The 14,659-nt window shown below is 38.7% G+C and overlaps 1 protein-coding gene across 1 annotated transcript in view; it reads right to left on the reverse strand.

Moving 5' to 3' along the window:
* cdc123 (cell division cycle 123 homolog (S. cerevisiae)) overlaps nt 1–14,659 on the reverse strand; it is a 53,030-nt gene that overhangs the window by 12,398 nt on the left and 25,973 nt on the right. Inside the window, exons 8-10 of the mRNA XM_028813704.2 lie at nt 3,733–3,808; nt 2,026–2,148; nt 116–144 (exon numbers count right to left, since the gene is read on the reverse strand). Coding sequence (XP_028669537.2) covers nt 116–144; nt 2,026–2,148; nt 3,733–3,808 — 228 coding nt within the window. The remainder of the gene's footprint in view (nt 1–115; nt 145–2,025; nt 2,149–3,732; nt 3,809–14,659) is intronic.

Consider the following 14,659-nt stretch of genomic DNA (forward strand, 5'->3'; position numbering starts at 1 on the left):
TGAAGCATAAGTGTCAGAGTCTCCAAAATGCTGCATCCCTATAAATTTTATACAAGGCAAAGCTGGTTAGTTCATCTTATACTTTCCATAAAGACAAAATGTTTAAAATACTTACTGAGCTGTCCCTGTAGACATCAAACACAACTGAAAGTAAAAAAAAAATATATATATTTCTATATAAGATGTAAAATATTAAAATAAGTTAATATCACATTTCTAGATTAATCTTAAGTGAAAAACACAGCTAAAATTTATGACCTCAATGTAAATGAAAGCACTAGTTTATGTAGTCTTACATATTTTTGTAATTTACAGGCACCAAGGGAACAGTCACAGAGTCATTCTACTGAAAAGAGGACAATCAAGTCTGCACCTAAATATTTCTGATCAAAACAATGTAGAAACTGACACATACGGTATTTCAATCACTTAAAGTTACTTTGAAAAAAGTAGTAGTAGAACTCACATACTTTCCCAGGTGACTGTTTTTACATAGAGTAGCAGTTCACCTAATTTATCCAGTTTTCAATTGCTTACTTTTCATTCAATTTCTTGTCATTTAAGCTCCTGCTTGTTTCATCGGGAGCATTCATTTAATCTTTTAAGTATGTTTTGAGGTAATTATATTCAAGTAAAAATTTCAATGTACTCTGCATATGAAAACAGAATATAAACCAACTGCTTCTGTCTTATAACATAGCATCAGCTATAATGAATGGATTTTAGTAGCTCCAAATACATTTTCAGTATTCCTCCAGGTCCCTTATTACAGTAATCCCTCGCTATATCGCGCTTCGCCTTTCGCGGCTTCACTCCATCGCGGATTTTATATGTAAGCATATTTAAATATATATCGCGGATTTTTTGCTGGTTCGCGGATTTCTGTGGACAATGAGTCTTTTAATTTCTGGTACATGCTTCCTCAGTTGGTTTGCCCAGTTGATTTCATACAAGGGACGCTATTGGCAGATGGCTGAGAAGCTACCCAACTTACTTTTCTCTCTCTCTTGCGCTGACTTTCTCTGATCCTGACGTAGGGGGATTGAGCAGGTGGGCTGTTCGCACACCTAGACGATACGGACGCTCTTCTAAAAATGCTGAAAGATTATCTTCACGTTGCTACCTTCTGTGCAGCTGCTTCCTGAAGCGACATGCTGCACGGTGCTTCGCATACTTAAAAGCTCGAAGGGCACGTATTGATTTTTGATTGAAAAACAAACTCTCTCTCTCTCTCTCTTTCTCTGCTCCTGACGGAGGGGGTGTGAGCTGCCACCTTCAACAGCTTTGTGCCTCGGTGCTTCGCATACTTAAAAGCCAAACAGCCCTATTGATTGGTTTGCTTTTCTCTCTCTCTCTGACATGCTCTGCTCCTGACGCACACTCCTTTGAAGAGGAAGATATGTTTGCATTCTTTTAATTGTGAGACGGAACTGTCATCTCTGTCTTGTCATGGAGCACAGTTAAAACTTTTGAAAAAGAGACAAATGTTTGTTTGCAGTGTTTGAATAACATTCCTGTCTCTCTACAACCTCCTGTGTTTCTGCGCAAATCTGTGACCCAAGCATGACAATATAAAAATAACCATATAAACATATGGTTTCTACTTCGCGGATTTTCTTATTTCGCGGTGGCTCTGGAACGCAACCCCCATGATGGAGGAGGGATTACTGTATTGTCGGTGCAAACTTTTGACATTCACTTCCAATTTGCAAATACTTTGAGTGCATCCACCAAACCATTATTGAATTTCCTTCATACAGTTCAAGACTGTGTAAGGCAGAGTTCATCTTGGCAGCAAGAGGACAGGGCCAAGGATATATTTTGAATTCTGAATTTAATCTGGAATTTTTATTATATTTCTGTATTTTAGGGTTGATTATAATTTACAAAGTGTAGCTGAAATACAAACAAAATCAAATTGATGACCTTACCCAAATTTCTCAGTGTATTTCATCTGTAGAAACAGTTATAACAAAAAAAATAAAAATCAGAATTTGGAGATAAAAACGAACTTTGCCAACTTACAGTCTTCATCTAGGAATGCATACTGTATGTTCTCCTTAAAGAAATCTTGAATGGATCTACAAAGTTCACCTTCCTGCTTGGAAATATGATCATAATATTGTGTGTAGTCCCTCTGGGAGATACCTTAAAGAATGAAAAAATAGATAAAAAATATGTATTTACTCAGGAACTTGTTGAAAATGAATATTCAAGTCCATGTCATTTGCAGCAGGAACCTTTACAGGCATTATCAAGTTCAAGGCAGGAACCAAACATGAAAAGAAAACTAGCCCACCACAGTACATATTCATTAATACATGGCCAGTTCAGAGTTACCAGTCAAACTAACATTTATGAATCTGAAATGTGGTTATGTACATAAAGAAACACACACATACATACTAGGAGAACATGTAAACTTCTTTACACTAAATATGTTTTTAATAAGCCTTGTCAGGCAAAACACTGATTTCCAACAAGAAATCTACTGGATAGCAACACAAAGCTATATTTTACAAGCAGTAAGCGGTCTGGCCTAATGAAACATGATTTTTGTTCAATACCAATCTTTATACCACTTTATGACTCTAAGCAAGTCACTTAATCTACCTGTGCTCCAATTATAAATAAAATATACATATACACAACTAAAATACAGCTTTATATTTGCAAGGCATCATGAAAATGTGTTCACTATAAAGAGGTACTAAATAAGGTGTAGGCTGGTTATTTATGTGAAGAAAAAAGCTTTAATTTTCTTTTTACTATCTACAACAGTGTTTTCCAACCTCGGCCCTGTGGTACCCCTGTGGCTGCAGGTTTTTGTTCCAACCAACATCTGTTTTTAAATTGACTCCTGGGCTAATTAAGTGATGAGTTGCTTCCCAAGTTCTGTGTTTTGGGAACAATATAGAAATTAGAAAACTAAGTCTGAGAATATATGGGGTTATATGGGAATAATGTATTTTTTTCTTTTTAACAATATTTTCATCTTGATTTTCATTCTACTTTTCTGGGTGTTCTAATTGTTTAATTAATCCATTACTTACTAATTAGTGGGTCTGATGCTAAAGTAGTTGCATCCTTTCACAATTGAGTGTTGTTTGCCTGGGTGTCTGCTCTGCTTATTTTTAATTGACATTAATAAGATACAACGAAGGGGGAAAACTGCACAGAGAAAGGGCAAAATATAATGAAATCAACAAAAGAGAATTAAGCATTTAAATCTATAGCAAAAGCAGAAGTATTTCTAAATGTCTTATATATGTAAAAATCATGCTGCTGTGCTTTACTGGATGTAGAATAAAACAAAAATAATACCAGGTAATTAAATGAGATCAGTGCTATCAGGTGTTGTCACCGATTGGGAATCTGGTTGGAACAAAAACTTGCAGCCACAGGGGGTCCCCAGGACAGAGATTGGGAAACACTGATCTACAAGCTCTTATTTGCTACAGTTCCATGAAATGTGTTACTTTTCAATGACAAATAAAATAATATATATGGTATTTAAGTACATTCTGCATGGTGTTTTAATAAGTAACCAAAATGTATTACTGTTGTTTTTTATACTGAAATATCAGAAAAAATTAAAGTAGAACATATTAAACAATAACTATATGTACTAGATGTCACAGTATATATCAAATAATGCTAGATTTGTCAAAAGTCAATGTTTTGTAATATAACGCTTTAAAGTCTTAAACAGAGTTGAAAAAGTATTATTACCTATAAGTTTGTTTTCTTTTACAAAACATCTGAATTCTCCTCCAGGAATTAATTCACACCATTTCCTCAGAACAAGCTTTAAAATGTAAAAAAGGAAAAGTATTAGAAATAAATGTCTTATATGTATAAATCATTCATCCTGACTTTAGCCACCTTTTGGTTTCACTTTAAGGGTCACAGACAGTCATTTCTTAATATACTTCACTGCTCAGTTTGCAGAGTGCTATGGGTCCAAATGCAAAAAAGGGAGCACAAGCTGACCAACACAGGATTTCAGTGGTACTGTTGAAACAGGATGCTTTCCAGTTATTATTTCTGATGAAAACCCGCCTTGCATCAAGAATTTAAACTTTACAGCACCTTTGGTGGCACAGAGTCTTTTGTAAGATTGAAGCTGGGTGTATGATGTTTTGCTTTTCTATCTGCAGTAGAATTAGTTTAGTTTGTCTGTATGCGAGAAGTCTCAGCAGGTGAAAGGTCTTTCACATTGTTGTCACTGATCATATGAAGGCCTTCAAATGTCGCTGATGCTTATTTTATTTTCTCTTTTGTTGTAATGTTCAGCTCTGACTCTTAGAAAACAGTCTTCATATATCTTGGATTTAAAATAAGCATCACTTTCTACTTTAAAATTTTTGTTTTGTAATTTCCTAAGTTTAAGGTTATTGCAGAAATCCCCAAACATTTTCCAAACTGTGGTGGCTTTCAGTCTTTTTAAGTACTTAGAATACCACATAATGATGTGACTCTCCAAGAGATGGTTATTTTAGATATATTATCTGATCTATTGAAAATTCAGTTTTCTCATTTCTAAGTATGAATACTGTCCAAAGCTGCCACTGTTTCAAGGCTAGTGAAGGAGTAAAGGAACAAAAGTAGCTACGAAAGAGAATGTTCTACTCTGTTGTCCACCTATTTAAGCAATGTCCATCAATGACCACAGAAATTTACCCAAAAAGAGGACTGAGGCTGCCCCAATTGAGAGTGCATACCAAATTGTTGCAAAGTTTCCATACACTATTTTCATTTTAAAGAAAGTAAACAATAACATTACTAAACATAAGGAAAAATAGACACAACTAGCCAACTCTCGCCGTAGCATACGACAGTGTAAGAATAGGAGCGGAAAACGGTGAGAAATGAAATAAGAAATCAAGAAGAAAGAAATACTTATTGAAAGACGCAGTTGTGAATAGGTGTTTTGGTGGAGACGACAGATAATGAGTCGAAAGATCTAACCCTAGAAAAAGCCACGTATAACTGACCGTGGCTGAAGACTGGTTGTTGTAGATTAACGCAAATCTTTGCAAACGTTTGTCTTGGAACTTGTTGATAGTCATGGAGAAGGCGAGTCTGAGTGGGAATTGTGTGCGTTTAAATTTAAAAGAGAAATTAATATCACCGTAAAGTTGAGCAACTGGGTCTTGTTGTTGTGGTAAACATTGAGAAGGTAGTTCTGCCGTGTCTCCAGTTTTACCTTCCCCAACTTGAAGAAGCCATGAACAAATTGAGTTTCACTTTCGAGAGCTCTCATATTTTTTGTGAGTTTTAGGACCTTCATTTCGTTCCACAGCCTGTGCTTGTTGATGCAAGAGGCAATGGTGAGGGCTCGAGAACCGATGAAGATAACAGGCAGTATTTGGCAGAAATCTCCACCGAGAAGAATGGTTTTATTACTGAAAGGTGCATTTTGCTGATTGAGATCTCACAGTAGTCAACAGCTTGAAATGCATAACAATGTGTCATTGGTGCTTCATCCCAGATGATAATTTTCACTTCAAGTATATTATTGGCATCGTTGGTATCTGTCTTCACATTGCAGGTTGATGTTGGTGTGATTTGAAGAGGTATTTTGAACACGGAATGTGCAGTACAGCCGCCAGGTAGCAAAGTTGCTGCGATTCCAGTTGAAGCAACCGCTATTGCCATGTCTCCTCTACCTCTCACATTATGAATGAGGGTTTTGTATACAAAGGTCTTGCCTGTTCCTGCGGGGCCATCAAGAAAGAAACATTTCTTGGAATGAACAGGTGGATTGTATATTGTCTGCAGTATTGTTTGTACAACTGTTCGCTGATCGTTGTTGAGTTGTTGTGTGTAATCTGAAGCTACTTTTTGTTCATGAAGAATGTCAACACAGGTTGGAGTATAAGGTGGGATGAATTCGGTGACTGGGAGATGAAATTGTTGAAGAGTCATACCATAGCACTTGAGTATTTCATTAATTTCCGAGAAAGCGTACATCGGGGCAGTGTCAGAGGAATACTTAGTAAACAGGGGCCTCATGCATAACGCCGTGCGTAGAATTCGCACTATAACATGACGTAAGCACAAAAGCCGAAATGTGCTTATGCACAGAAAAATCCAGATGCAGGAATATGTGCGTTCGCCAACTTCTGCGTTCTTCCGCTACATAAATCCTGCTCAGCGTGGAAATAAACGCACATGCACGTGCTTGCTGTCCCGCCCCAACTCCTCCCAGAATTACGCCTCTTTGAATATGCAAATCAATATAAATAGCCCTTAAGCCCAGTGTTCTGTGAAAAGGCAATGGCAAACGTACAAGGAAAAATAGAAGAAATTCAGCGAATACCAAATGGAGGCAAAGAAAAACGTACTATTTGTTGATTTAAACAGTTATATAAGCAACAAAAGGAAGCTGATCGAGTGACATAGCGTGTCGGAGAAACTCGAAAGCTCAAGTTCACAAAGTCGCACAGTCTCCGAAGTAAAAAAGTTGTCAGATATCAAAGTCGGCGTGAAAAGGCGACTCGTAGCCCACCGTCTGAGTGTCATATGAAAGCTTATTAGGGTACAGTGAAAAAAAAGACACAGAGTGTGAAAAAAGCACGAAATGTCAACTTTAATCTCGAAATTTCCACTTTAATCATGTAGTTTATTTTGTCATTAAAATAGAACATCATAAACTTCATTTTAAAATTGTTTAATTTACTAGTTTCTCAAATCCCATCATAACTAAAGTAGCACGTTAAATGCTTTGTTGTGTACTGTATTTGATCTTATATGTGCTCTACGTGCCTGAATCACTACGTGCTCTTCCTCTGACAGGACACAGAATCCATTATGTTCGTAATATTACAGCTCTCTGAGTAATTCAAATACTGAGAAGTATACGTGATATCATTTTCATGATGATATGCGTTAAAGCATGTTATTAAACATGGGAACACGGTGGTGCAGTGATTGTTCATGTCTTACAGCAACAAGATGCTTGCTGCGCCATGCGCGACCTTCAATAAAATGCTTTATTACAGAAGTACTGTCTTTTTCAAACGTACTAACCCCCAATTCCTGTCCTTACTTTTCTTTCTCCAAATACCCAATCGCCACACAATCAGCTCTGTAATAGACGTTAAGCCATCTGTAAGCTTAGAACACCGATTTTTCAAAACTTTTACGGAACATCGAAATATCTTCGTAATGTTTAATTATTCTATCCATCTATCCTTCCAGTGTTGCGCCAGCCACAGCATGAAAACAGCACAAGGCAGGAACAACCCGTGAATGGAGAGCCAGCTCCTTGCTAGCACTGCGGCACCATGTAGTTAAAGTTTTATCTGTATAATATAATCAACATATTTTGCTGCATTTCATCTTAAAAATTATATCATCATTATATGTAAATACTGTACGCGCTTTATAAAGTGGCTCAGGTTGTGCAATATTATAACTGCATCCTAAGTACAATTACCTCACGGTAACTTGCAAGTACAAACAGTTCTACAAGGAGCACTTGATGGACTGATTGAGTGTGTTTATAGTTCTTAGGATGAAACTGTTTGTGAACCGCGAGGTCTGAACAGAAAAGGCTATGAAGCGTTGGTCGGATGAGAGCAGTTCAAATAGCGAATGGCTGAGGCAGAGAGTGCATGATACTGTATACCGATAATTCTCTTTCCAATCGCTGTAGATCTGTGATTCACACTCAGATACAGTGATATAAATACTCTGAGTGGTGCAGTGCGAGTAATATGGAAAAAGATGATCCGCTGTGGCAACCCCTTAACGGGAGCAGCTGACAGAAGAAGAAGAAGGTGAAGTCAGAATAACAACGCTAAAGCAGTAATGGTATTTAGAACAGTTTGACCATTCTGTGGACCATTATATTGTTACAGGTTAATTACAATCAGATGCATTAAATTTATGAACAATATGCGGTTAATTTCAGTGTATTTGATAAAGCCGCCGTCGTGGATGTGGATCTAAGAAAGGGTAACCACACAGGAACAGTAGCACTGCTTTGACACTGGGTGCCGCCAGTCTGCAAAACCGAGCGGAGAACTTGCGTACGACAGGATATGAGGTACCATGGAAAAGTGTGTGGCTTTACGCCAAGTGTAGGTTTTATACATCACGATTTGAACGTGGAAACGTTCTTACGCAACATTTCTGTGCGTACACACCGTTTATACATGAGGCCCCAGGTTTTCGCAAATTGACAGTTTATGTGTTTGCCATAGGTCCAGGATGTTGACAGGTTCCTCAAAGGCACAAATGATAGCGAAGAGTTGTCTCATATGTACAGGCATCTTAGTAACTTCATAAAGAGTGTCGTGCCAACGTTAAGGAGACCTAACTCTTGACATGCTACTTTAAATAAGCTGCATATGTTTCCATTGATGGTTCTAAGCTCCTGGAAACCGAGTTAAGAGGGTGTGTAAGTAGTAGCGTTCAGAGTCTTGAATAGAGACAATTGGCATTCTACCTATAGCGTTACTTTTTCAGAGTCTTCGCTTCCACACGCTAGCCTTGGAATCGAAAGTATAATAGTGTGGAATGTCTATATAGTGGAGTGATTTTGCATGAGTATCAATCTTATTCAGGTCAAACCATGCTGTTAGTATGTTTTTTCTCGTTGCTTCTCGATTTAAGGTTTCTTCTTCGAGACCTTCACGAAACAGGACAGTTTGTTTTTTGTGAAGATGGACAGGTAATCGTATAATTGTGTGAGATTTGTTTGACATTCTGTACTCATTAAGACGCCACATAGCTTCTGGAGCACTAACATATCTTCCGTCCAAGAAAGTCGTGATTTCATCATGAACCAAGTCATCGTAGCCTTTGTGAACATATTTGTAGAGATATTTGATGGACTTTATAGATGAGCAAACTTCGACATTAATATATGCATTGAATTTTTCACTCAACCAAGGGTTGTACAGAACTATCCATTGATTATCAATTATAAACTTGCCTATTTTTGCAGTTGGCCTTTCTCTTCTGCTGTAAATTGGGTACCCGTTAATGTTTTCTTGCGTGGAGTTTGCCAAAAAGCACCTGAAGGTCTCTGAGACCATGAGAAAGAAAATTCTCTGGTCTGATGAGACAAAGATTGAACTCTTTGGTGTGAATGCCAGGCGTCACGTTTGGAGGAAACCAGGCACCGCTCATCACCAGGCCAATACCATCCTTGCAATGAAGCATGGTGTTGGCAGCATCATGCTGTGGGGATGTTTTTCAGCGGCAGGGACTGGGAGACTAGTCAGGATAAAGGGAAAGATGACTGCAGCAATGTACAGAGACATCCTGGATGAAAACCTGTTCCAGAGCGCTCTTGACCTCAGACTGGGGCGACGGTTCATCTTTCAGCAGGACAACGACCCTAAGCACACAGCCAAGATATCAAAGGAGTGGCTTCAGGACAACTCTGTGAATGTCCTTGAGTGGCCCAGCCAGAGCCCAGACTTGAATCCGATTGAACATCTCTGGAGAGACCTTAAAATAGCTGTGCACCGACGCTTCCCATCCAACCTGATGGAGCTTGAGAGGTGCTGCAAAGAGGAATGGGCGAAACTGGCCAAGGATAGGTGTGCCAAGCTTGTGGCATCATATTCAAAAAGACTTGAGGCTGTAATTGTTGCCAAAGGTGCATCGACAAAGTATTGAGCAAAGGCTGTGAATACTTATGTACATGTGATTTCTCAGTTTTTTTATTTTTAATAAATTTACAAAAACCTCAAGTAAACTTTTTTTCACATTGTCATTATGGGGTGTTGTGTGTAGAATTCTGAGGAAAAAAATGAATTTAATCCATTTTGGAATAAGGCTGTAACATAACAAAATGTGGAAAAAGTGATGCGCTGTGAATACTTTCCGGATACACTGTATTTATCAATGTCATCTTTGGTTCTTATTTTAGAATTATTGTAAAGAGTAAACAGCATGTGGGTATGAGGAAGGCCACGCTTCTCAAATTCGATTACGTAAATATAAGAGATAACCCCAAAAAGATGTTGTTGTAGAATGTCTCTAAGTAATTCCTACAGCTTAATCCAAAAGACTCATACTACAATATCAGGTCTGTGCTCCGGTCTTTGGGTATCCGACAGTGCATATAGAATTTCCGGCCAGGCAGGATTACATGTGAAAGTGATAAATAAATCAGGCTTTCCAAATTTATGTACTATGGCCATGGCATCCTGATTGTTTTGTTGCATGTATCTTGGACTTCCTGCAAAAGTGGACGGTAATATGATCATTTTTCCTACACGTACGTTGTTATTTTCAGCCTTTGCTTGCAGTGTGTCCGATAGTCCTTTGTATTTTTCCACGCGCAGATCTTGTTGATGTAATCCGAGATAGTTGAGAAGCGTGCCCTCTGTTTTAACATACGCATCTACGATGTACTGTTGGAATAGTTTGCCACTGGAGTGCAAAATACTAAATGTATTCCTCATTGATAATCTGTACGCGTAAAATTGGCATTGAGTAAGGCTGATTCGGTTGGCGGTTCTTTTATCTGGAACATGTTGTAAATCTTTGTGCCAGCCAATGTCCCCATAAGGGAATAAAAGTGGGTAAACCATAGGATCACAATTCATATTGAGCGTGGAAATCTGTTTACAGGAGTTGCCTCTGGGATAGATGCAAATATCCCTTTCAGCAGGGGGTTCGCCATCTTCTCTGACGAAAATCGCTGCAACATCGGTGTGACATGTCGGGGCATTGTATCGTCGTAAATCCTGCCCAGGGTTTTCCTTGAAAACCATTCGTACAGATGCTGTTGGATTGGACTGAGCGATTTCATGCATGCGTTTGTATGATTTAGCGAAGGGGCTGATTGTTCTGAGCATAGAATCTAGCTAGAGAAGCACATTTTCGCTGCATGCACAGTTTGCTTTATTTTGTAAGCGTACTTCAGTAGCTTGTGCTGTGTCAAAAACATACAACTGTCCATATCCTGGAGAGGTAGAAGTGTTAGTGTATAGTGGAGAGATTTGGTGATAAATTTGCCTGTGTATTTTAAAACAGTATGGTCCGTGGCCAGGAGGTTGAGCTATCTGTGCACCCATGGAAGCAAACGCTAGAGAAGAGTTGTATTCTTGAATGTGTTCACAATAATTTTTACCTTCTGATGTTTGCTGTGTAAGAAGCTGTTGTAAAGACACAGGTGGCTCCCACAAAGGTGGTAAAGCTACTTTACCATCGTGGAAGCACCTCGAGTACTTGTTGGATGTATTACGCTCAGCAGGCCAGTACAGTGCACGACAGTGTTTGCACTGCTGGTCTGGAGTCCCAATGTTGTACTCTTGGACGAGAAGACAGGAATGAGGTGAAGAAGTACCTGTGGTAACGGGAAGAGGATTGTGTGTATATCTGCTGAGACTGCGTTGGTTTGGAAATATTGCTTTGCAGATGTCGCATTGCAAGACTTGTGAATGAGTTTTGTTGTGTCTAGTCAGACAATCCTGTGTAGTGAACTTCTTATTACATTTCTGGCACTCATAGTTGTTGGGAAGAATGCCTTATCTTGTGTTTAGCAAGTGAGGTTCGCGTTTGAAAAGTTTTGTTGCAGGAATCGCACTGGAAGAATGGGTTACTGGAGTGGGAGTCAGGTAATTTTTCAGTGGAGTGAATTTTTGTGTGTTTGTGAAGATAGTTCTGCGTTGTGAAACGTTTTGTGCAAGTGTGACACTGAAACAATTTGTTGTTGCAGTGAATTTTCTTGTGTTTGGCAAGGCTGGGTTTTGTTTTGAAAGGTTTACTACGAATGCCGCAGAGGAAGGTTGTACCAGTAGACAAAACTGTAGTGTTTTGTGGAAGAGAAGAATGACTGAGGACTGATGTGTTGGTGTTATCAGATATTATGTGCTGCTGTGGAGACATGATCAGAATCGGTAGGAGGGCTTCATAGTGGCCATTGTCCAGTTGTCCTGAGTACAGAAGGTAAATGAAGAGAGTATTTCCAGAATTGCAAATGCAAGGCGGGATGTTGGGCTCGTGTTTGAAGTAAATGACAATGGTAGCATGGAGAATCTCTGAAAGAGCTTGAATTTCAGCTTCACCACCATAAATTCCAGATGTTGCCATGTAATGCTAGTACTTCTGACTTGTTGTGATAACTCGATTTGCGTTGGAAAGAACAACAGGAAGAACGTCTCCAAATCTGTCCCAATGTGATGCAACGAAATCTACTGCCCTATGTCGCAGTGAGAGTACACTGCCTTCCTCAACCGTTTGTGTCAAAAATAAACCACTGATAGGAAAGGGCAGTTGCCGGATCGCGGAATAGCAATGACGTTGTATAAAAACCCGTCGACAGAGAAGATACTGTCGTTTATTTTATAACAAAGGCTTAGGAAACAACCGTCGCAATATAATGAAAACAGCCAGGTGTGTGGGAGGCCGCAGGCAGCGTAGGGAAGGGTTTGGAAGAGAACAAATAGGAATCGAGAAATGCCGTGTCGCGTGCGTGGGACCGGTTTTAAAGAGGAGACGCAGGCAGCGAAACGCCATGTCGGCTGCGTGTGGGCGGGATTGATTTTGAAGAGGCGCCACAGGAATCTAGAAATGCCGTGTCGGCTGCGTGTGGGTGAGACCGGTTTTGAAGAGGAGACGCAGGCAGCGAAATGCCATGTTGGCTGCGTGTGGGCGGGACCGGTTTTGAGGTGGAAGCAGGACAATTTTGAAGAGGCGCCGCAGGTATCATGGGGAAGGGTTTGGAAGAGGACGAATAGGAATCGAGAAATGCCGTGTTGGCTGCGTGTGGGCGGGACCGGTTTTGAAGAGGAGACGCAGGCAGCGAAATGCCGTGTCGGCTGCGTGGGGGCGGGACCGGTTTTGAGGTGGAAGCAGGACGAACCAGAAGAGAAATATATATAAGAGATATTTTATCTGTTAGTTTAAAGGATAACTGAGGTATTTTTCATGTATAGGTTATTTCTTCACAATCAAGGTATACTTTTTCACAGTACTGTATTTGCCTCCTTCCTGATCTGCTCTATTTTTGTTTATACATAATGCTTAATTGTTTCTGATCTCCAAACAAATTTAGTATAATACTAAAGACAACCTGAGTAATAACAATACATGTTTTTAGAGTGATCCTTTGATTTAAAAAAATACCTACATCACCCATGAGAGACACAATGTTTTCCAAAGCAGTGACACTTATTGCAGCCTTAATGACAGACAGAGGATACAGAAAAGTTAAAAGATGGGCCTTAAGAGATAAGTTGGCATTTCTCAAGTAAAAGCTATTTCTACACAAAGATGATATATATGTATATTGTGTGCTAAATTGTGTTCTTAGGTCCAGTATTTTCTATAAATTCTAAAAAAAAAAAAAAAAAATCTTGCTTGCACTGGCATTTTACATTGGAATTTATGGGTCATGGGTACAGTAAGAGAACGAAAGCCTTACAACATGCTGAACATGTCAAATTTTTAAATGCCAAAAATAATTTTATATTACGTTGAATTTTGGTCAGTTGTTTATTATGGGCTGTTACCAGAATTGTTATTACATAAGGCGCCAGGGTAAAAAAAAATATGACAGGCTAATATTGAGAGATATAATATTTGCCACTGTATTTTACTGCAATGGTTAAATGCTACCAGTAATTTCAGATACACTGAGTTTCATGTGGTTTTACACATTGGTGAATTACCAAAATTTTAACTCACCCTTAAAATTCATGATAGAAAAATGTGATGGGCACAAAATGCCAAAAATCTCATTTCTCACTGCTACCATACTTCTTTTACCATTACTAATTTTAAATATGACTTTTAAGTAATTGAACGACACAGCAGTAAAAAACTACAGAATGTCAAATTTTCAGGGACTTTAAACCTAGTCAAAAAATTCAATTTTTCCAGTGGATTCTCTGTCTTCTCTTGTACCCGGGACCATCGTCATTACATGCCCAAATCACCGCAGCAGGTTCATGCCACAACCAAGTGCTCATGAAGGTGAGTGTGACTAGGGAGGTGAATGGTATATTAACAGGATGGGTCTAAAGCAGGGTGTCAAATTAAATTTTATTAACTGCCAAAACAAAACTTTGAATATCTGACGCGAGGCTTAATATATCAACAAACAACTCTTCCCACATTTTCTTTACAAACAAGACACACTGGTATACCACTGTTTATCACAATTGCATATTCTGCCTCATCTCTGTCTTAAAACTGTCTTTATCGCCTTTTTTTTCCTTTGGACTTTGCTGCAGGATACGAAATATACCAACAACCATAGAGACAAAATCAGCATTGAGTAGAAAAGATAATGGCGGCTCCAGGGAGAGCTCCAACGTTTTTACTACCCTAGGCGAAGCTGTAAATGATCCCTGTCCCATCCCCTCCACCCATTTTTAATAAATGATGCCAAAGAAAACTAGCAGTTTACTACAGATATCAAATACATGAATACAATGAACATGTTAGCAACTGAGTATATTGTGTTTGCAAAATATGTAAATACAAATATCATATAAATATATAACAATATAACATAATGGGTAGGTTGGTTGATTGATTGATTGATTGATGTTAGTTCCATTTTACAAACAGAAAACCAGCTTTACAACGTAAATAATATGTTTAACTAAAAAGGACACACAACTACACTGTATGACTGGGGGAATTGTATAATTTTCACAAATTGCTCATATTAATAATATAA

Source organism: Erpetoichthys calabaricus, chromosome 1 (genome assembly GCF_900747795.2).
Source record: "Erpetoichthys calabaricus chromosome 1, fErpCal1.3, whole genome shotgun sequence".
NCBI classification, from domain to species: domain Eukaryota; kingdom Metazoa; phylum Chordata; class Cladistia; order Polypteriformes; family Polypteridae; genus Erpetoichthys; species Erpetoichthys calabaricus.